The following is a 24,551-nucleotide window of genomic DNA, read 5'->3' on the forward strand; positions in this document are numbered from 1 at the left end:
CAAAGAGATGAAACGATAGGAGACATACGCTGGGTGGAGCAATAGGATGATGATGATGATGATGATGATGATGATGATGTGAGGGGGCCAGTGACATTCAATAGATCAGTGGTTCTCAAGAGGGGTTCTATAAATGGATCCTTACAGGTCTGTTACTGAGAATGTACAAATTGAACCTAAAAATGGACTCTCTTTGGTCCATATTTGGTTACAGTTGTACACTCTCAGAGTTACGGGGGGCTTTGAAAGAAAATTGCAAAAACTTTGAGAACCACTGCAATAGATTATAAGCTGATGGCAAGGTGGGAGGGAACTTAAAGAGAGGTATGATAGAGATGAGGGGAAGAGGTATGAGGTGGGATAGCAGGAGAGGACCTGTCATTTGGACAGAGCAGGGGGTTGGTGTGTGTGTGTGTGTGTGTGTGTGTGTGTGTGTGTGTGTGTGTGTGTGTGTGTGTGTGTGTGTGTGTGTGTGTGTGTGTGTGTGTGTGTGTGTGTGTGTGTACCATGTCACACATTCTGAATGGCTATTATGCCTATGAAGGGCTTTACATAGCACGCCACGACAGAATAGTTGATCTCAAAACTATAAGGACATATCTAAACATTTTACACCGTCAGTGAGAATGTACAAACATTCCTGTGTCAAACCTTCCATGTTTCAACTCTGTACTGAAAATCCTGAAATCTTTGCACATCTCTCTGCTAATACACCAGATGATGTTGTCGTCAATGAAGGCTCCAGATCAGTTTTCATTCTTGAAATGGCCAGACAGCACCTTTGACTCTAGCTTAGAGGCAGCTTTTATGACTAACGTCATTAAATACCAGCCGCTCCTCCATACCATCACAGAGCTAGGCTATAGGTGCAATCTACTTGTGTTTATCTTTGGCAGCCAAGGACATGTACAGGTTGGTTGTAAGAGGCTTCCAACAACTTGGGATGCCAAAGAAAGCAGCTAAACGGCTTGCGTTTAGGTGTGCTGTGGAATCTCTTCTACTATCGGTAGCCATCAAATATGGCAAAGACGCTGTTATTTGTACCCCTGAAGGGTGTGGGGGTATTTGTCCATGATTTGCTGACTGTATATTTTTTACAGCACCGTGTAAAATTTGCGTCCTTCCTTGTATTGTATCTCTTATGTGCAGGGGTGCACATACAGTAACTGGTGCGCAGGTGCGCATGCGTCGTCAAAATGCATGCTGCGCGGCACATCAGACGAAGGGAATTGCTTTTGCACGCCAACAGCTGGGACCGCTGGGACAGGAATTTACTCACCCACACTCACACAATCACGCTAAAGCACTAGTCGGCCCCATACACAGCCATTAGGCGGAGGGGGAGGGGACGCATGCTGCACGTGATTGTGTGAATGTGGCCTCGAATCCTGACACACAGACACAGTCAGTCGCGCGACTCGCACGCAGCACGCTGCTGGCTGTGTTACAGGCACTCGTCACCGATGATGAACGCACCGTGATGGTGCAAAATATGCCGTGAACGTCTCCATCTGGCGGATAAAATCAGCGCAGCACAGGGCAACCAACCTTTGGGGGGCACCAAACGGCATGAAGGAAAAAAAAACGGGTGCTCTTCTGAGTACTAGACCAAAAAAGTTATGTGCACCCCTGCTTATGTGGACATAAATAAATGATTAAGTGTGTGCGTGTGTGTGTGTGTGTGTGTGTGTGTGTGTGTGTGTGTGTGTGTGTGTGTGTGTGTGTGTGTGTGTGTGTGTGTGTGTGTGTGTGTGTGTGTGTGTGTGTGTGTGAAAGAGAGGGAGTGTGCGAGAGAGAGAGAGGTGGGAGGAGGGGGAGTCAAGGAAAGCAGCCCACAGCTATCCCCATCCCAGCTATCAAACAGCATGTTCCAATACGATCAGGCCAAACCACCAGACGCTGAATAAATAAAGACACATTCTTTACACATACCCCCCCCCCCAACAACCAGCACCCGCTGCAACATATTCTCTGCCACAAGCAAAAGCCAGAGCCACAGGTACGGAGAAAGACCGCATCATGACACGTCGCTCCTCCGCAGCCTCTGCTGTATCTAGCGCTAATAGAACAAAAATCGGGAGCCTCAACACTTTATACAATGTGACACAGAGAATCCGCAGAGGAGCGAGTGTGAGATATGTGAACACATTCTCGAAAACGTGGTGACACCAGGTTGTGAGGCTAGTACACGTGCTGACCACACACACACACACACACACACACACACAGTACAGTACAGTACTGTAACCCAGAACATGAACAGAGTCTCTGCTCCTTACTCTCCAACTCCAAAAACAATAACGACAAAATGCGCTAAGTTGTTCCAAGGTGCTTTTTGCCGTGCCATAAAAATAGATTTCAAGTCGACCGTTTCAGACGCCGTTGGGAGGGAACTTTAGACATGTGACCTTTAGCTGGCGTACCTGTCCACCACCAAAATTGAAATACATCATCTCGTGTTCCTAGAAGGAATGATATGAATCAGAATGAGGGTGGTGTGCGTCATATCAATTAAGACCACAAGACTGTGTGGTACTATTCCTAACGTTAATGAAAAAAAAACTGTTATGACAACTAGGTTAGGTTAATACTTTGTTCACACGCTTAAACCATTTCGAGTCGATCAGGGAGCCATTGGATGTACTGAGTTCCAGACTCTGCTAATTATGACAGCTCTCGCAGCTGCATTCAACTGGACTGCTAGAAGAACGCGGGGTGAAAACAGCAAAAAACAACACAAGAATCCCAACACAGCCAGAATAAAGAAGCAACAGGTGTTTCCATACCTGCAAAGGAACTGCCCAATACAGTATGTCTCATTCAATCCACAGAATGCACCATCATGGATCAGCCATCGCCCATGCATGCCTTTGAACCATTCAATTGGACGCAAGGTTAAAGAAGGCGTCAAAGCAGGCAAACCTTCCAGGAGAACTTGAAAGAAGACGGAAGCAAAGGGAACAGGCGTTGCCTCAAGCCTAATTTTTCCTTTGTGGTACGACAGGGGTGCTTGCTGAAAATAACGGATTTGCCTGAGAATTTTATTTTTTTCAGTGTGCTATATTGCCATACGACAAGTATAGATTAGCCTTTAGGTTCACCATACAGATACAGCTACTAGAGCTATAAAAACCCTTCCACTATACATTGTATGGTGAGCAGGAGTCAATAACAGCAATGATGCATCGCTATTAGAAACGTCCTGTGCTGAGGTTACTCATTGGCATACTGTAGTTTCAAAACAGTATAACATCAGAAATTCAACAATTGCCCTTGTTTGAACTGAAAATGTTGAAAAGCATTAAAGCATATGCCTTTCACAAAAAAAGGAAAGATTGTTCACATTCATTCCAGTTCATGACAGACAGATACATAGATGAAGGGACAAACAATGCTTTAACCCTTTCCCTGTTTTATCAAGACTTAAGTATGACAGAAAGCGTTTATTCACTTGATGGCCACTTTCGATCTGGTGTCCCTATTTTGGGCAAGCCATTATAGCCAAACCTTTTTTATTTTTTTATTTTATATATAATAGCGAAAATAGTCGATCTACAAGCTCACAATGTGCTGCGATGCAACGCGTTGTGAACTTGTAAATCGGCTACTTTTGCTATTCCTCATACGGCAAAGCATAGGCCTAATAGGGCTTACAGTAAGTAGTTAAAATGATCAAACAGTTATACATGATGCGAGTCTTCGTCAGCACTGCTGTTGTTGTTCCAATAGATTAGGATTGACTTGGAAATAAACAGGGTAAGGGTTAAAATGGTGTGCTGCTGTGGTGGTGTTTTCACAGATGGATTTAATTCACATCTTCAGTAAAGACGGTCATACATACATCTGAGATGATATTATGTATACACACATCTATCCACCCAAAAATACTCCATTATTGGGTGATGGAGACAAATTTACAAATTTATGCCAGTATGTTACACAGGGTTCCCACCCGTGGCCCAATAATACAATTCCAAACTGATATACTTATCCCATCCATTATTTTAAAAGACCAAAATAGGTTTTTTTCTAATCTATTTCTATTTCTTATTACAAGTCCAAACTTGTATCCCAGCCAGGGATGACTCAGTTTACGCCAAAGCGAAAATGGTGCGATTTATTTCCCCCCACTTGATATAAAGTATATATAGAGCTCATTCAAAAGCAGTACTTCGAAAACAACAAAAAGAAAACATTTTCAGTTCAGAATTTTGATCTGACCCCAGTAAATCGCCCTGTTAAGCCACTGTGCATTAAGAAAAGCTAATAAGTAATGTAATGTGTAAAACCAAAATGGACGAAACAAAAAACATTCCGAGCAGATTCCTCATAAGTGAACCCTTTGTAAAAGTCCCTGTCTGGATGACGCGTCTCAAAATTCCATCATATTCCATGACCAGTGGGAACCCTGGTTACAAACAGAATGTGAGGTAGTGTTACACGAGTGAAGGCTAATGTGTATTTCGTCACGCACTTTCGATGAGCGTGGCTCGACAAAAATCATTTTCAACTGAAATGATTCTTTTCCAGAGCAGACACCAAATGCTAACGACGACGTACACATCAGTTTAAAATATGCCCTTTTTGTTGAGCGGCACAAAATGTCGTGCAATTAAATATGAATTAGCCTTAAGAGTCCAAGTTTATGGGGGAAAAAAGAGACAAAAATAAAAAGACTGAAAACCAGGAATGCTTGAGGGGCCATGGTAGTAACCACGAGAAATAAAATACAAAGTGTTAAGACATGCAAGACAAAGGGAGGTGAAGAGGAGGAAATATACTTGAAAGAAGCAGACGTACCATTAGTCGGATGCTTTGCAAACGACACAGAAAATCGTTTTACTGCCGGCATAGACAACAACTCTGAGGAAATAAAAAAAGTTCACTCGTGTTACCATGTGTCACAGTGGCTGGTGGTAAAACTGTCTCTTCTGCCTGCTATTCCTGTCTTATGAAAAGCACAACAGTGCTAAGATCAGAAAAAAAGGTACATTCAAGGTGCTTCTAAACAAAGTGAGTCATATAAAGAGGAAGATGACTGTTGATATGTTGTGTTGTTTGCACGAAACTACTGGGGCTGGTTGGCTTGGGAGGGCAAGCAAGAGTTGCATAAAGCCAGAGTTATACTTAGTGGAGCGTGAGGAGTCGCGCACCGAAAATAGCCGATCTCTAAGTTCGCAAATTGCGTCATGGCACACAACACATTGTGAGCTTGTAGATCTGCTATTTCTGGCGTGCGACACCGGCACGAAACTAAGCCGGGCTTTAGAGGAGAGAGGCTGACCGGCATTCTGGGGCCCTCCCTGATGAGATTAGATTAAATGTGACTCCTTGACAAAATGAGACGGAATGATAGAGGTTTTGGGGATGATTTTGATTTTGGAGATGAATACGAAAAAAATGGAAAAACAAGCGTGATTACCATGTCTGCTTCTGTTCCCACATGGGTCTTAACCACTAACGAATTGCACAAAAGTACCATAGACTATTCAGTCACTAATTTCCACCAGTGGTCGAGACTGCTGGAGCTGCCATCAAGCTAGAGCTTCTAGGCAGACAAACAAATGCCCAAACAATATACATTCACAGACCAGCACGCATTCAAACACAAACGCCAAACATACCATCATACAAAATTCACTACAGGGACTATGGTACCAGAGGTACACATTTGAAATGATTCTCTGGATTCTTAGATGGTAGAGTAGGTGTTAACAAGATGGATGATGACAACAACAACAACCAACGCAAAGACAACCAACAGGTGGCTCAAAATGTCTGCATGATACCACACTGACATCTAGTGGACAATATGACAACAGACAAAATGTTAAAACTCTGATGTTTCCGTTACATTTAATGCTGAATTGAATATTTCTGTGACGATTTATGCAAAACAGTACTATGACTCGTATTGTTTACTAGCAGTATTATTCTGGAGCCTAGCAAATGGTTATCCTGCTTAACCGATTAAAACCGGGTGTCATTTTAGATTTTTGCATTGGCTATTCAAAAATAGAAGACATACAAGCTCACAGCGCGTCACTTCAGGCCACGCTGTGAGCTTGTACATCTGCTATTTCTGAACATTTTTGAAAATCTTGAAAGTGTGAGAACTACTGATATAGAAGGCATTTGTGGAATCGGCCTCAGGTTTCAATGGGTTTATAAATAACTCACATGAGAAGACTGTAGATCGTAGTAGTGTAGTGTTCATTTAACTGTGGGTGGAAATAGCTAAGCTAGCCGCTGGCAAATAGTAATTTCCACATGATGGAATATTTATGAAGGTTGACACTTGACAGATACTATCTCCCCAAAGCATTCATTTCTTAAAGAAAACTAAACCGAATTAACATTTTTTGATTGTGCTAAAAAGATGCCTTGCTTTTCTTTGCAATGCACCTGCTTTTGCACCTGCCTTTTTTTTGTACAAAGCTTAGGTAAGCTATGTATTCCCTTGCTTAACTCACACAAAGTATTGGGGATGCGTATGGGATAGTCTGATGGCGAACACATTCTTAACAGAAATTGGCACAACATTGGATGATGCAACAAACATGGGAACGTAACGATGGAGAGGATCAGGTATTAGGCAGCTAACAGAAGAGTTTTTTAACCCATTAAGACTGAAACGCATCTGTGTCACTTTTTGATTTGAGCTAAAAAGCATTATTTTACACTTTGGCTATTCAAAAATAGCAGATATACAAGCTCATAGCGCGGCACAGAGTGCTGCGCTATGAGCTACTAGATCTGCTATTTTCGAAGGAAAAAAAAATGTTTTACTTTTTTTTTTTTTTTTTTGACCCAAGACCAAGGAGATATGATTCTTAGAAGATCTAGACTCCCATCCACTTCCTTGTTAACTTAAAACTTAAAAATTCTGTATCTCGGCTCCTGAGTACTTTTTTAATTTCAATGAAAAATCTCTGGCAGACAACTGCAAAAAAATCTGAAATAATTCAGGCAGGTTAAGTGTTAAAGTGAACATTTTTAACTCTATTCTTTGCTTCTGGGGGTCCCTGGAACAAAATATTTTGAGATGGGGGTCGTAGAAACACACGTTTTTCAGAATACTGTTGGGATTTAGAAGACATGTGTAGAATCGGCTTCAGGTCTTAATGGGTTAACTGTGTGCTATCAGAGCAGCAAAACCTTCTTGGTAGAAAACCTCAAGGCCCTTATTTATTACAGACTCTCAGTCTGGCAATGATCTAATAATTATAATGAGCATATCAGATGCGACTGATGTGAATTCTTCCATGCTTAGCATGTGTCTACATACCATTTTAAATGCTAGAATATGGTACATGATTCTCTAATGTTAGAAGCAGTGATGACCATGCTTTGCTCTTGAGCACTGCAAGGTCAAGTCACCTTCATTCACATCTAGGAAAACAACTGTCGATATATTATGTTTCATAAATCTTATGGATTTAAAATGAGCGTTATGATAATAACAACAACCGTTGTTGTGGTTACATTCATTTTAAATCCATTAAATTCATGAAACATAATATATCGACAATCATAGATTATATATATACTAGACCATACCCGGTCGGCGCAGCGCATCCGTGGGGGGATATGCGCACATGATCTGGCAACCCGGGAGGCGACATTGTTTGACACATAAACGCTAATAAGAAGCTGAGATTTGATGAAATTGAAAAACGGGCTTCACAGTTAAGTTCAGATGGTAATGGTCAATGGCTGTGTGCAAAATCAGAGCAATTGGTCCAGCCAGTGAGGAGAACCGGGTAGCTTCACCACCACTACAGAGGTTACTAGAATTATAGTAGGATTATAGTAGGATATATATATATATATATATATATATATATATATACACACACACACACACACACACACACACACACACACACACACACACACACACACACAGTTGCTGTCGGGCAGACACCTTGTAACTCCATATTTCAAACTTTTTGTTTTTTTCGTAAATTGATGCCCATACAAGAGTGTCTCACAAAAGTAGTGAAAATAGCCGATCTACAAGTTCACAGCTATTTTTGCTTTTCTTTTTTTTTCTTTCTTTTATCCCGCGATTTTTGTAACCTTTTTTTCACCCGGTGCCAATTTTCGAAGTGATCCTGGGCGCTACACTCCCCCCACCAGCCTAGGGAGCCCAGGGCCGAGCTCATGCCTCCTTCAATGCACGAGAGCCAACTGACCTTCTTGTCACCTGACAGGAGGGAGTTTCCCCGGTAGGACGTAGAGCGTGGAAGGAACACTTATTCCAACCAGTTCCTTTCCCCTCCATCAGGCGCCCCGGCTGTCATGGTCACATGTTTTTGTGAGGGTATTAACTACCCTAGGAGACATGGGGAGAACATGCAAACTTGGCAGGCCCTTTCGCCAACCAATTTTTGCTATTTTGGAATTTGAATCCCGAAAGTAACAGTTTTGGACATACAAGGTTTCCACCGGACGGCAAGGATATATGTACTACTAGACTGCATTCTGAAAATAATTTGAAAGAAGTGGGCATAATTGAATATCTTCCAGCCCTGAACATTATCCTCTCTTCACTCGAATTTAGTCCTGTCAGACAGACAGTAAGTAGCACATGATCCTCTCTGGCACACAGGGATTAGCCAAAATGTCTGGAACATTTCAGTAGGCCTGTTGCAGCCAGCAATTGACATTACAAGAGAGAAATGGAGCATTCATTCAGCTGAAATGGTTTGCGACAACACATTATACTGGGATACACACGTCTACCGACTGAAAAGCTAAGTGAAAAAGCCAAAATGATGGTCAAAGAAAAATACAAAAAGCTGCCAAAAATGAACACTTCCCTTAAGTGGGTGGAGAGTAAATGCATTGTGTCTCTATGGGCTAAATGATGGCACAGGATTCTCAAAACAACATACCGTCTCTGTAGGACAGATTGCCGGAGGAGAATTTTTTGCGGTGTGTTCGTGCGTAGTCCTGCAGGTTGGGGGCGCTGGAGGACCCCCCGAGGACAGTGGTACTGAAGAGGCCGGCACACTGAGAGCCTGTGAGGGGGTGAGGGAAGGGTTAGTCCCTGCCACACAGCATGCAGTCATCCAAACAATGCTCTGGCAGTGTTGCCATGTCCGCTTATTATAAGCGACTTTGGGCTTCTTTTTCTGTTAAGTTGCTTGTAAATATTGGCTTTGTTGTGGGTTGTGTGTTTTTTTTCGGGGCTTGTTTCTAAAGTGCAGTTGCTTATTTGGGCTTGCTTCCAATTTTTTTAATTATTATTTAAACCAGTGGTTCTCAAATATCTTCATGTTATGGACCCCCAAATGAATGTGTGTGTATTTGTCCCTAACCCCGATCTGAATTTCAAGCTTTTTTGAAAAAAGCAAATCTACAAGCTTACAACCCGTCGCATCGCTACGGGTTGTGAGCTTCTAGATCGGCTATTTTCAAATGGCCGATGTATACAGTATAGGTTTAAAGTGCTCGTGTGACCTAGTCGCTTCTTTTGGGCTTGTTTTCCTAGACCTGGTTGCTTAATTATCTCACAAAATCTGGCAACACTGTGCTCCGTCTCAGTTATACCCCGAGGGGGACAAGAGAGAGAGAGAAGGATTGCGGGCGCCCCCCAAGAAAGACCACGTGACCCATACCAATGTCACCCTCCATCTCAGGGCCACTTCTCTGAGAGGATGAACTCTGGGATTAAAAAGCCCACTTCTAAGTCAGCCTGAAAGGCTTATATGTTATATAATGGAAAGATAGATCAGAGAAGATCAGAAAGGTCCTGCTATGATTAGGTTTGGGTTGTATGGAATCAAAACGTTTTCACAGCTTCATTAGTATATGATGGTATTTGTGAAAAATAAAAAATAAACATGAAACAAGAAACAAGCTGACATTGAGCTGCTGGTGATCGAAGTCATTATAACACTTTCTAGTCTACAATGTTGTGTCTAATATGCACTTTGACACTTAAGCCTGAGTTATACTTCATCGTACGCCGGTGTCATGTGGCTAAATAGCAGCTATTTCCCACTAAATTAAGCATATAAGACTAAGTTAATTTTGAGAGTTTTTGCCTATAATGACATGACCAAAGTAGGTCACACATGGGCTAGCATCATATAGGCTACTTTTGTTTTTATTGACCTACCGAAACTTTGTTCCGCAAGGAGTATTCAGCCTATACTTCTTGTTGAGTTTAAATACTTATGGTAGGAAAATAGAGACCGCACACCGGAATATAGTCTGTGTCGTAACAGTCTGAAACTGTTACTTTTCAGGATTCAAATTCAGAAATAGCAAAAGGAGCAGATCTAGCTACTTTTGATGCTTTTGTGTGACGCTGTAGTATGATCAAGTAGGGCATTAATTTACGAATAAACGCTTTTAATAAAAGAAAATGATATGTAGATAGGAGGTTTCTGCCCGACAGCAACGATATGCTGTAAAGGTAATGGGTTTATTACCACCAAAAATGTCTGAGGAAGAGCCAACCAGCTCGAAACCTCACTTTTCTGGTGAAAATAAACCCATGACCGTTGGAACATATTCTATTTTTTTTTTAATTGTTTGGATTGTTTGGATTGTTTGGATTTCTTGTTCCTTTAAATGATTATGGCCCATAGAATAATGAATATATAGGAAATAAGCGCCCTTCCACAGATTCAGATTACCTTGCTGGTCATTTAAGTGAGGACAGTGTCGGTCCAGGCCTCTCCGGTACCTCACAGATCAGAAACAGGCGCCACGAACTATGAGCTTTTGTATATTGGCTATTTTCAGTGCATGACACCGCCATATGACGGAGCATAAATGAGGCGTAACACAGCCACTTATGAGCACAGTTGCTATGGTTGACAGCACAGACTAAACACAGATGACCTACCTAGACCACTCTGCTTCATCTCAGGGGACTGACGTGAGCAGGACGGGAAGAGACGGTAACTGGCCGTCTTGGAGGACGCCGTCTCTGACAGGACCTGAGGCATTTATTTACATGTCACACACGCACATGCACACGCACACACACACACACACACACACAAAGAACAAGAGACCAATGCAAATACATTCAAACTAGGCGCTGGGCAATATTATGTTATGTTCATATCACAATACTTTTGACCAAATACCTCAATATCGATGTTGTTGTCTCGATGTTGTGACAACAATATCATATTCTGACCATAACATCAATATTCATAGAAAAAAAAAGTTCAAAAAATTGCAGATTTACAAGGTCACAAGGTGTCACATTTATTGTAAAAAAATAAAATAATATTGCCCAGCCCTTATTCAAACACAACCTTCAGACAGTGGAAAATTCATGTGTGACATCATACATTGATCCCCACCACAGACTGTCAACCATACAGATGAAATACAAGATCAGAGGTCAAACTCAGGCAGGGCATTGTGATCGCAACCACCTGTGTGGTTCCATCTCTGAACAAAAATAAGTTGAATGGACGGACAGATGTTTGTGAACATGTGTGGTCAGGAAGCTGCTCTGAAGCGATGATCAAGGTCACCATCAAGTTCAAGACGACATAATTGGTCACGTCACAGAAACAGATCTCCCTGGATTTAACCTGTAGTCACCAACCTCGGTGTTAAAATGGACCCCCACCTGACTTTCGATTCCCATATCAAACACCTCTGCAAATCCTCATTTTTCCACCTCCGAAATATAGCCAGACTCCGCCCCACACTCACCCTGCCAGATGCCGAAAAACTAGTTCACGCCTTTGTCTCCTCAAGGCTTGACTACTGTAACGCACTTCTCATCGGGATCCCTAGCAAGAGCATCCAGAAGCTCCAGTACATTCAGAACAGTGCTGCTAGGATCCTGATGAGAGTGCGGAAATGCGAACACATCACACCCATCCTCCATTCACTACACTGGCTTCCCATCTCCGTCAGGATCGGGTACAAGGTCTCCCTCCTCACCCACCAGTGCATCTACAGCAATGCCCCCTCCTACCTAAAGGAACTCCTCAAACCCCCGAACTCCACCCGCTCCACCCGCTCACTCCGCTCCAGAACCTCAAACGCACTCGAGCCCCGCACAACAAATCTCCGCACCATGGGGGATCGGGCCTTCTGCTCAGCAGCTCCTCGACTGTGGAATGCCCTCCCAGACCATCTGAGAGCACCACAGTCCATTGACACTTTTAAAAGGGGCCTAAAAACCTTCCTTTTTAACAAGGCATTTGCCTAGATAGAGATGTAGTTGTTTTATTCTTTTTAAACTTCTAATGTGTTTTGCTGACTTGATTTGAAGTTTATTCATTTCACTGTTTTATTATCATTGTTGTCTTCTTCTTTCTTTTTTGTTTTGTTTTTAAACCTGTAGCACTTTGTGTAAATAGCAACGTATGTTACTATTTCAGTGGTTCTCAAACTTTTCCATGTCAAGGACCCAAATATAAATATGTATTTGGCCACGGACCCTCATCTCAAAATATATTTGTTCCAGGGATCCCCAGAAGCAAAGATTTGAGTTACAAATGTTCACTTAAAAGAATATATATATTCAAAGATTTGCACAAATGTTCACAAAAAAAATAAATAGCAGATCTACAAGCTCATAGCACGGCACTCGGTGCCGCGCTATGAGCTTGTATATCTGCTATTTTTGAATAGCCAAAGTGTAAAATAATGCTTTTTTGGCTCAAATCAAAAAATGACACAGATGCACAGATGCCCGGTCTTAACACATTTACTGCCAATCCCGAGATATCTCGGGATATTAAATCCACCCGTTACCTGCGGATACCGAGATATCTCGGGATCGTCTTTTTATGTGGTTTGATGACGAAAAAAAAATGTTTTGGTACCATCCTTGATTTTTTTTTTTCCCATGACGCTTCCGACCCATCCTATGAGAAAATTTCCGACAACCGTTTCCGGTTCGCTTTTTATCTTGAAAAAACAGTTTTTCCCTGGTTTTGGCTAAAGATCATGGTTTTCACACGGTTTAAAAAACTTATGGTAAGCTCCGGTTGTATTTTCTGTTCTTTGATCGACGAACGGTTATCCTCTTTGTGTTTAAAAACGATCTGATAGCCGATCGGAGGCTAAGCTAATCTAAGATGGCCGGTGGGGAAGGCCGGAAATCACGTCACAGCCAAACGGATATGACGTTTGCAGCCTGTTTTAGCCGCTGATACCACAGAAGAAGAAAAAGAAAGAAAAGTGTAAACATTATGAGGGCTCGTACGTCCGTCGTTGCTGTTTATAAACACCATCCGATCGCGGATTTTAATGGATATAATTTTTTTGTGAACGGTTCAAAAGGCTATAAAACTCAAAACGCTGGCAGTGGGTGAGTACCTTATGAATAAACTCTAGCGGTGAATGTGTTACTGGGTTAAATCAAGTGACAGCACACTGTACCGTAAAATGACATCATAAAGTAACTATCATTCAAAAAGGCAGGGTTTCTGAATGATATAATTCAAGTGAGAAGTTAGAGTGTGAATTATGGCGTACATTGCTTTCAACGGCGGTGCCGTCTGGCCTTACCTCCATAGAACCGGTCTTGCGATTGCGAACGAGCGGGGACCGCCTCTGTATGCTGATTGGTTCGGAGAGCGGAACGGCCCTGTCCGTTTCGTCACACGATAGGTTCTCCAGGCTGCCGCGGTCAGTGAGCTTCTGCCCGTTCTAAAATGTACCCACGACAACAACAACAAACACAAAGTACAAGGCTATGGCAATAGCTGTTTATGGATGAACCATATGACGGCCTAATAGGTCATAAACTGCTGTACTTCTGTGTACAGAGTACCAAAGTCCTGACGTCACTCACGTAAGTATTTTCCCCATAGAAATTACCCTTTGAGAAATCTTAGATCGCGTCATATAAGATTAAACAAGAAGGAGACCTGGTCGTGCCAGACCTAAGCCGGTGTCGTGTGAAGTCGTGTGAAGTCGTGTGAAGTCTAATTCTGACATCTTTGTGTCTTACGTTATATACCAACCGTATTTATACTTGCGACATAATAGTGATGTCACGACTAGTCTGTGCCTATTTATTCATACATAAGAAACTTAACCACAACCAGACATACCATGTATGGACAAATTGGTGACAAAGGCTTGTGTAGGCCATACCTTTCAGGTCTGGCAAAAATCACACCCAGTGTGAAGTGAGCGGTGTTATTTAGAAACAACAGCGGTCATCACAGTGATGGAAGCTCACTTTAAAAAAAAATGTTTTTTGGTTATTATTTCATCATGCGTCTCGCTAGCCAATCAAAGCAAAGGGTCTGAATAAAGTCAGCCAATCACGGTACAGCGAAAAGGGTGTGAATAGAGTCAGCCAATCACAGTACAGGGAAAGACGAATTCCCAACCCCACTTATAGGAGCGGCTACACCGCTCAAAAATAAACAAATCATCCCGGCTTTGGATGAATTAGTACTTTTTCACCGCCAGTCGATCCTTCATATCCATATGAGTAAAATCGGCGGGATGATTTGTTTATTTTTGGAACACAGCTCTTATATGACGCGATCTAAGATTTCTCTATGGGGAATTTCTATTGGGACAACAATCTGTGACCCACAGGGAGATAGTGCTCTCTAGCGGCAGTGATGTCAGACTTTGGTGCTCTATGCCCTCAACAACCTGGCTGCCCCCATTTTTTTCAAGACCCTATCTTCTCTTACTTGTTCTTTTGGCTTAATAAAGTGGTTTGTTTTGTTTTCTGTAACAGCTTTGAGTACCTAGAATAGAGCTATATACATCTGATTTATTATTATGTCACAAACCACAATAGATGAAAATTTGGCGAAAATAGGCAAACGTTCGCTGAAAATAGCTGAGCTTGTCGATTGGATATTTTCGCCAAAGACATTGGGTGTAGAGGGAGAAAAGGAGGGGGACCAAGTATGTATAGACTCCTGGGAGACCACATTCAACAAAGTTGTTAACAAATGTGTCAAAGAAGCCCCCCATGCATGCCTGATTACTTCCTCACAGTGTGTACTAATGCAGTGGTTCCCAACCTTTTCAGGCCGTGACCCCCCAAAACAGTCATATTTGAACTGGGGACCCCCCACCCTGACAAGCACTTGGAATTGTAGGAGTTGAGGCATTACATTTAGTTTGACTCGGTTCCACAGATAAATATTGTGCAAATAGCTGATCTCCAACACATCATGTGGGGACCCCCGTGGGGGTCCAGGTTGAGAACTACTGTACTCATAAATGGAAATGTATGAATGTATGTCTATGTGATTGTATAGTGTTACCTCAGAAGAGGCGGGCCTGAATCCAAACCCAGTGGGTGCGTTGTCCTCGTCTTCCACACCTTTAACACCGGGGCTGAAGTGCAGCTCTACGTGGAAACGCTCCTCCGAGGACACCTCCTGAGGGGACAATGGAGGGGCTGGGCAATTAACTGAACATAATCGTTGCCGTCGAGCAGGAACCTCTTATCTCCATGTTTTACCGATTAAGACCTGAGGCGATTCTTTAAAAAAAATCGAAATCCTAACAGTTAAAATCTAAAAATATTTTTTTCAATATTTTTCAAAAATAGCAGATCTACAAGCTCATAGCGCGGCACTCGGTGCCGCGCTATGAGCTTGTATATCTGCTATTTTTGAATAGCCAAAGAAATCTAAAGTGACACAGATGCGTTCCAGGTCTTAATGGGTTCAACTTGTTGTGTTTTTTCCATAAATTAATGCCCTACTTGATCATACTACAGCGTCAAACAAATGCATCAAAAGCAGCAGATCTGCAAGCTTGAAACCCGGCGTTTTGAGCTTGTAGATCTGCTACTTTTGCTATTTGTGAATTTGAACCCTGAAAAGTAACAGTTTTGGACATATGAGGTTTCCCCCCCGACAGATACGATATATTTTTGTTTAAGTCTTATTACAAAAAAAAGATCATACATATATCAATATCAATAATAGTTTGATTAACCACTACACATTAAACTATACTTTGTTGTACAATGGTGGAGTACAATAATAGTGAAAATAGCCGATCAGGCTCATGAGCTTGTAGATCGGCTATTTTCGCAGTTAAAACATTATAATCATTCATTCATTGCAATCGGAGCTAAAGTTTTAAATAATTGTGATATTGATTTGAAGTCATATCGCCCAGCCCTCCTCAGAAAACACACACACACACACACACACACACATGTGCGCACACGCACACGCATACAGTAACATCAAAGGTACAGATAAGGTAAGATCGGGCAAAAACAAGTACCTTGTTGTTGTCCTCATACAGCATGATTACTATTTGAGTCATGTAGTTGAGTTCGGACACAGCACTGAGGTAATCCATGGCTCGCTTCCACTGCTGGTCCTTCTCCTCCTGACACACACACACACACACACACACACACACACACACACACACACACACACACACTTCAGCTTGGTGTACCTGATGTGTGACAGACTCCAGGCACTCCAGACTCCAAGTGCCTTGTATAGAACAGTACTTTCTGTGCTTTTTTTTTTGGCACACTGTGAACACAACGGGTGCCAGCGTTTTATTAACACATTGACTGCCTAGATCGAGTTAACTCAATATTATCTTTTCATCACTTGCCTGCCAAGATCGAGTTGATTGAGATCGATTTTAGCAACAAAACATTTTTTTTTTTTTTACTTTTTTTTTTTTTTAATTTGACCCAAAGACCAAGGAGATATGAATTTTCGAAGATCTTTACTCTCATCCACTTCCTTGTTAACTTAAAACTTTAAAATTTTGTATCTCGGCTCCTGAGTACTTTTTTTTTTTCATTGAAAAATCTCTGGCATGAATAACAATAGGCAGTGAAAATAATTCAGGCAGTCAATGTGTTAAAACAGATTACTTTGAGTGCCAGAGATCTCACCGTTTGTAACGCTGTGCTGTTTATAGCTGTGGACTCCACGGCGAGCACCCACACGCAAACAATGGATGCGTGTACGACGATCGATGGTCCTGGCTAACGCCTGGAAACATAACATCTCTCACACGAGTCGCCATTACGGAGTAATCGCCCATCGAAAATGACTCGTTTTCCCCAATGTAAAAAGTTAAGGAGATACGGAGGTTTTCATCAAGGAGATAGAACGGGAGCGGACGGGGAGCCATGTTTTTTGATCCATCTGTCCCTTCCTTCTCAGAGTCACTGTGGGTGATTCCAGAGCTGCGCTAGCCCCCCCGTTGTGGAAAAAAATTAAATAAACAAAAAGACTGAAGACTGATGTTTTTTACCATGTTCGGCACCTAAGCGCAACTCTCTGAAAACACGTTTTTTTACCGTGTTTGGCACCCGATGTGTTAATAAAGTAATCAATCAATCAATCAAACACAAAAGGGAACGACTAGCATTAAGACTGTGTGTGATTATTGTAAGATTCAATCTGTTGTCACCTGTGGTCTGTGCTGATGTCATAACTATGGGCTTACCTTGCAAACATTTTTCATGTTTTGCATCAGGCAGGAGGATTGTATACAGTGTATTACGCCTGTATACTTTTATATTTATTGACGGTCCCTCTTGTTCTGCAACCTCTTCACCAAAAATAGTCGATCTACAAGCTCACAGCGCGTCACAGCCACGCTCACAGCTTGTAGATCTGCTATTTTCGGTTAATGTTCGCCCCAGAATAGGGCAAAAAACGGGTCACAGACACGTTGTAGGTCTGCTATTCTATTTTCGGCTAATGTTCGCTCCCAGAATATGGATCCAAGGTTTCAAGTGGTTAATGTAAAAATAGAAAATAAAAAGTCCCTATCACGCAACGATTTGGCAGCTCCACTGTAGTATCTCTGAGGACCACCGAGGGGTCCCGGACCCCCTGTTGAAGACCCCTGGTATAGGGTGTATACATCTGTATACTTTATCCATATTTGGATAAACTGCTGTGTCATCTCTGGCGCCTGAAATGTATCTAGCTATCTATCCATCTATCTATCTATCTACATATCCATCTATCTATCTATCTATCTATCTATCTATCTACCTATCCATCTATCTATCTATCTATCTATCTATCTATCTACCTATCCATCTATCTATCTATCTACCTATCTACCTATCCATCCATCTATCCATCTATCCATCCATCTATCTATCTATCTATCTATCCATCTATCTATCTATCTACAGTATCTATCTATCTATGCTGTGTGGGACAGTGTTTATTTTGACAGCAAACTTTATTTAGTTTTAGTCATAGTCTTTTGAATACAATTCCATTTAGTTTTAGTCATATTTTTGTCATCTGAAATGTTTTAGTCTTAGTCTAGTTTTAGTCGACTAAATATCATAAGATTGTAGTCGACTTAATCTACAGTTGATTTAGTCGACTAAAATGTATTCTGGCGGTGTCTTAATGGCGTCGTAATGACTGATTTTACACTTTGTTGCATGCTGAAAATAGCCGATCTGCAAGCTCACAACGCGTCGCAGCGCGACGCGTTGTGAGCTTGTAGATCTGCTATTTTCAGAGCGTAACACCCGAGCGCAACCAAACATACAATGACTTGTCTTTTAGTTCTACTGGATCTCTTCTGCACTAGTCGCTCCCTAACATTTTAGTCCAGTTTTTATTTGTTGACGAAATTGTCAATATATTTCGTCTTAGTTTTAGTCATCGTAGCTTAGTTTTTATTTAGTTTTCATCAGTGAAAAAAGGTAGTCGACGAACGTTTTTCGTCATAGTTTTAGTCGACAAAATCAACACTGCTGTGTGGGGTGAGTCCTTACATCTAGCAGGCCTCCGTAGCGGAAGATGCTGAGCAGTGAGTGGACGTGGCTCTCGCTGGTGAAATAGAGACGTGTCCTGACGTGGCGTCCTGGGGACATCACTCCACGAGAATAACTGACCACAGAGAAAAACAACACAAAAGCATATCGTCATTGTTGGGCAGAAAAACCTCTTATCTCCATATTTTTACTTTTTGTGTTTTTTTTCGTAAATGAACACCCTACTTGATCATACTACAGTGTCACACAAAAGTATCAAAACGTTGCGAGGCCGTTTCAGACTGAAGCTTCAAAATAAAATGACGAAAAGAACACTTTACCAGGACTTTAAACATGCTTCACAAAGCTCCCTAAGTTTCCCTATTTTGAATTGAATGGTGTCATACAGCAGAGTTTTAAAGTTATCATATAAAGTACAGAGACATATTAAATCATTATTAATAATAATAATAATAATAGAGCCCACAGAGGGGTGTGGCGCAGTTAGGGGTTAGGTGTCTTGCTCAAGGACACGTCGAACCGGTCATATTAGACTCACAGAGGGTGCAGTTTGTTGACAGACTCATCCTCATGGGTCCTCTGGAGATCCAGTTGGATCTTCCGCACCAGCGGGAGGCAGTAGGCGTACGCTATGTCCAGCTTCTCCACTGTGTTAATGCCATATTCCTGGAAGAAATAAAAAAATGGTTGTGAGACACCATATATGAAAGGGTGGGAAAAAAGGCAACAGTTCTTGTACGGTCTCTGTATCATTTCAGGATAATCACTGCTCTCACGTGATTGATGTTTAGCACTGGAGTGGGAAGTACAGTAGTCTCTAGTCTAGAACAGGGGTCTTCAACAGGGGGTCCGGGACCCCTAGGGGGTCTTCAGAGCTACTACTCCACCAAATCTTTGTGTGGTATGATTTATTTTTTTTAACCACTTGAACCCTAGCAACCCTTTTCTGAGGAGAACTTTAGCCAAAAATAGCAGATCTACAAGCTCACAACGCCTCGCGCTGCGAGGCGTTGTGAGCTTGTACATCGGCTATTTTTGGCAAAGAGTTATAGGTGTAGAGGGGAAAAATAGCAGCAAAAGTTTATCTGAAACACAATTTTATGCAATATAGAGGGGGTCCCTGCTTCATCTCTCTCTCAGCTAAGGGGGTCCTTGGCCTGAAAACGTTGAAGACCCCTGGTCTAGAACAGTCATTTTCAGCTCATCACTCTGCAAACATCTCCGTGAAATCAGGGTCAAAACATCATGGCTCAGATTAAAGCCTTGATTAGTGGTGGCACGTTTTTTTTTTTTTTTGTAATCAACTGCTCTGTTTCATCTGTCGTTTCATAAATACCTGAAAGAGAGAGAGACAGACAGATAAACAGACAGACAGAGGAGATAGAGATACAAAAGGACAGATAGAGGGAGATACAGAGAGAGAGAGAGAGATAAGAGATTTAGACATGGAGAGGGATACAAAGAGAGATGCATGGAATAAAGCAAAATAAAATCTCATGACTGAATATGTTACGATGATGTTTAGGTTTTATCATTCTAAACCTATGTTGCTGTTGTTCTACATACAGCCAACCGGCTGAGGCTTTAACCTTTTGCTTTTATGACATTTCTGAGACCATTCATGTTTCATGGAAGATGCCTCTGAACACGTATTCTATTGCTAGTTTGACCACTTCAAAAACACTTTCATCTTAGAATAACTATCAACCGGAAAAAAGCCGATCTACAAGCTCACAACGCGCTGCATCGCCACGCGTTGTGAGCTTGCAGATCGTCTATTTTCGCTGCGCAACACGCTTCCAAAGGAAGACATGCTGGCTTCTATGGAATGCAAATCAAATGACTTCAATCAGTCGTGGCGACTGAGAACTTTAATCCATGGAGATACAGAGAGTGAGAGAGAGAGGGAGAGAGAGAGAGAGAGAGAAAGAACACCAGCCTTCATCTACCTGTGGGATGACAATGTCAGCCAAAGCGTGGGACAGCCTGAACAGCTCCACCGTGTCCTCCAGTCCCAGGGTGGAGTTGTGGATGACGTCGTACTTCACACAGTCGTAGATGTCGGGGACCTTGCTGATGTCGTAGCGGCCGCTCTTCATGCGGAAGTCCCTCTCCAGCTTGGACCAGCGCTGCAGCATGAGCTCCAGGGTCTCGCTGTGGTACAGCTGGATGTCTGCACAGGAACAAACACAACGGAGAGTGTAAAGCAGTGGTTCTCAAACTTTTTCATGTCAAGGACCCCCAAAACCTTTCCAAAACCTTCAACTGAATTTCCAGGCCTATATAACAATCATTCAGCACATTAATGAGTCTCTTACTCCTATGCGCAATGCCCGAAGACAGGCAGTGTAGCAAAAATAAAGAATAAAATATAGAATGGTATAATTTTATTCCAAATTTTGTGCCAAATTTACTAACTAACCGGGGCGGCAGTGGCTCAGGGGTAGAGTGGCCGGGTAGAGTGAACTGGAAACCGCAAGGTTCCCTGTTCGATCCCGGGCTGTGGGGCTCCCCCAGAGTTAGTGTCGAAGTATCCTTGAGCAAGACGCTGAACCCCTAATTGCTCCCAATGAGCAGGTTGGTGACTTGCATGGTTTCCTCCGCCATCGGTGTGTGAATGTGTGTGTGAATGGGTGAATGTAATGCACAATCTATGTAAAGCGCTTTGGATAAAAGCGCTATATAAATGCACCATTTACCATTTTTATTTAAATATTTTTCGAGGACCCTTGATAAATTCCAAACCTTTACCAGTACTGGAAAAAGTTTTTTTTTTATTTCAAAATATTTCCAGGAATTTCATGACCGTGGGGACCCTGCCAAAATGATACGAATTTGACTGCGGACCCCGATCTGACAATATATTTTTTTAGATTTTTCAAAGAATTACAAAATTAGCAGATGTACAAGCTCGCAGTGCGGCTCTTTTTCTCCCAAATGTAGACGTTATGCCAGTTGATTCCTCCCCACACACATTTGTGTATTTATTCTACTGACTGACCTGCCAGTGAGGAGCCCCGACCGGGAGGACGTAAAGCCTCCGTCCTACTCCTCCCGCCCAACACTCCCTGCTGACAGGTGCCGCCCCGGCCCGTGGGAGTACATGCAGTGACAGAATATCAACCTCCCTACCCGGCTTCCCTCCCCCGAACATGGGACAATTTTATTTCTACGGCATGGCTCAGTAGGAAGCTAGCTGTATATGAGGGTCGCTCAGTGTGTGTGTGTGTGTGTGTGTGCGTGTGCGCGCGTGTGCGTGCGCGTGTGTGTGTGTGTCCGTGTCCAGAGCTAATCTTGGAAACCCCTGGACTGATCAGCTGCACATTGATGGGGGGGGCTGCCAGTAGGCTAACTTAGAACTTGGACACATTTTGTTTTCACATACTGTATGTTTTATATTGTTTTGAAATATTTACCATACATTTTATAATGGAAGTCAATGGGGCTCTCTGATCGGTCTGAAACCTTGACAAAATGTGGAGTAATTGATCTGTCATCGATGACATCACAGACATGCAGTCTGAGATCCACACAGGAGCCATGTCATTCCCAATCCTGAGATCCACATGATTTGAAGTTTCATTTTTTACACCTGACCCAGATGATCTAGCCTCGCGTAGCCAGACAATATCACACGACACACTGCGTGGATATTAGTCTGGTCCCTATCAACGGTAGATTTTCTTCCAAGGGGCGGTTACAAAAAGATCCAAACGGACTCTATTGGTTAGACCTAAACCAATCAGAGCAGTGCTTCCTTGAACGAACCAATCAGAGCAGTGCTTCCTTGTACGTCATTGCTCCAAATAAGGTGATAAGCCCGCCCACATTTGGATACTGGGCCCTGGTTGGTTCCGCACAACTGCGGAGGGAGAGAATTGAAATCTCTACGGAGGGGGGCCAGACCTAATCTGCCGAGGGCTAAAGTGCATGCAATTTTGCAAAGGCAGATTCGTCTGGAACCAGGCTACAGATGATCATTATCATTTTGTTGTTGCTTTAGCCTCAAGATTATTGTTGAAAATGAATATCACACATGATGGATGGTTGAAAAAATATGAAAAATGTGTCATCCAAGTTAGAGCATAATTTGGTCTGAACAATGTTTTGGTTTTTTTCGTACTTTTGTAAACGTCTATAAAACACTTTCTAGACCTAGGAATGAGTCCGCCCCCATGTTTCACATACTGTCAACTCAAGCAGGAAGCAGATCAGTGGCACTACTGGAGGCAACAGTAACGTTTTTTTTCCTTTTTTCCACTGGCACATTAATGATACAATCCTATGTGTCACTGTTACATGTAGGCTATCGCAGTATTTCTCAGCATTTGAACCGATAGGCCTTGCCTATCAGTTCGGAGCTTATGGTAAAGGGTTCATGTGGTTAACATGACATTATTAATCCTGTCTTAAGTGAGAGAGGTGAGTGTGAGAGAGGAATTTCCCCCACCAGCAGATTTAGGGTCCTCCATTCTTTTGCGGATCTGGGACGTGAGACTCTGAATGAGGGTGTAGACCTGGTCACACGTGGCCACTGGGTTTTGGACTATCTTCATGGAGTTCACCAGAGACGCACAACAGGTCGGCGCCAGCTGGGAGGGAAACAAGACAACAAAACAAAACAAGACAACTCATCATAATGAACTGAACATCACAAAGGACAATTTTACAGAAATGCACAATGAAAGAAACCTGAATATTTGCGTACGTGACACAGGAAGGATCAAAAGCTCTGGGGGGTCACTAATCCAGAGATCTCACTGGCTGCAAGCAAATAAGCTGCTTTTCCATTTTAATTGCTTTTAAAAGAACAGAGGTGATTATACCCCTGTGAACAATTAGCCTCAGCGCTTAACACATTGACTGCCAATCGCGTAGACCTACGCAAACCTATTTAAAGCCGCCACGTGCCAGTCTGGCAGTGGTGTTTTTTTCTTTTTTTCGAAAAAAAAGTTCACATTGCACTTTTTCAATTTTCGATACGGCACATTTCATTGTAGCACCACCGGAAACGGAATTATCCGGGATCCGGTTTTGCCGATCCCGTCGGCCTCCGTTCTAATGACGAAACTGAAACGCCATTTTCTCTTTGTAGTTTTTCTCCTCGCTGATCACTGTTTAACATAAACCGTTCTAAGATGGCGGCTCCATTTTGCATGGGATTTTCACTGGTCGAAGCAGTCAGATCTCCGCAATGTTTACAAACAGTTTAGAGCTCAATCTTAAGGATTTTAACGAGGTCTATGGCGACATAAAAAATAAATAAATAAATAAATAAAACGCTGGCACTGGTAAGTACATTATGAGATTAACCTCTGGCATGGAATGTGTTAAGCACTGTTTTATACTTCGGCGTACAAAAATCGTTGCAGCGTTGCATCGTGAAGACGCAATGCCTTGTGAGCTTGCAGATTTGCCTATAATGACATACCCAGTGATTTTATGGAGACCTTTAGACCCTCCAGAAAAAAGCAGGCAAAAATCCTTGATTATGCGGGCTAAAACTCTTGATTATGCGGGCTAAAATCCTTGATTTTGCGACAAAATATGCAGATTTTTTTAGAATTTATGCGGTGAAATTGCGGGAATTTGCTAAATATGTGTAAAGTTGTGAAATATGCGGCAATATGCGGAATATTGAAATATGCGAAAAGTTGCGAAAAATGCGAAATATGTGAAAAGTTGCGAAAAATGCGATGCGCATATTATGCAATGTGATGCGATGCGGCCTTTTGAAAAAAATGTACCCCCGCATAATGATGCGCCATTTTGCTGATTATGCGGTAAATTCTGCGATCGCATAATAACATTTTTCTGGAGGGTCTAATCTAAT

General features: G+C 42.3%; 1 protein-coding gene across 4 annotated transcripts in view; it reads right to left on the reverse strand.

The window, feature by feature from the left end:
• LOC311050783 (inositol hexakisphosphate and diphosphoinositol-pentakisphosphate kinase 2-like) overlaps positions 1–24,551 on the reverse strand; it is a 62,318-nt gene that overhangs the window by 8,587 nt on the left and 29,180 nt on the right. For 2 of the 4 annotated variants that reach the window (XM_084064940.1, XM_084064938.1), the window contains exons 17-26: positions 23,169–23,310; positions 20,668–20,891; positions 19,257–19,384; positions 18,719–18,833; positions 16,219–16,326; positions 15,240–15,356; positions 13,507–13,647; positions 10,865–10,958; positions 8,901–9,026; positions 4,801–4,863 (exon numbers count right to left, since the gene is read on the reverse strand). In XM_084064940.1, the coding sequence (XP_083921066.1) occupies positions 4,801–4,863; positions 8,901–9,026; positions 10,865–10,958; positions 13,507–13,647; positions 15,240–15,356; positions 16,219–16,326; positions 18,719–18,833; positions 19,257–19,384; positions 20,668–20,891; positions 23,169–23,310 (1,258 nt within the window). The remainder of the gene's footprint in view (positions 1–4,800; positions 4,864–8,900; positions 9,027–10,864; positions 10,959–13,506; positions 13,648–15,239; positions 15,357–16,218; positions 16,327–18,718; positions 18,834–19,256; positions 19,385–20,667; positions 20,892–23,168; positions 23,311–24,551) is intronic. The other 2 variants (XM_084064941.1, XM_084064939.1) reach the window with 1 other exon arrangement.

Source organism: Gymnoscopelus microlampas (assembly GCF_963454915.1).
Source record: "Gymnoscopelus microlampas genome assembly, chromosome: 1".
NCBI classification, from domain to species: Eukaryota; Metazoa; Chordata; class Actinopteri; order Myctophiformes; family Myctophidae; genus Gymnoscopelus; species Gymnoscopelus microlampas.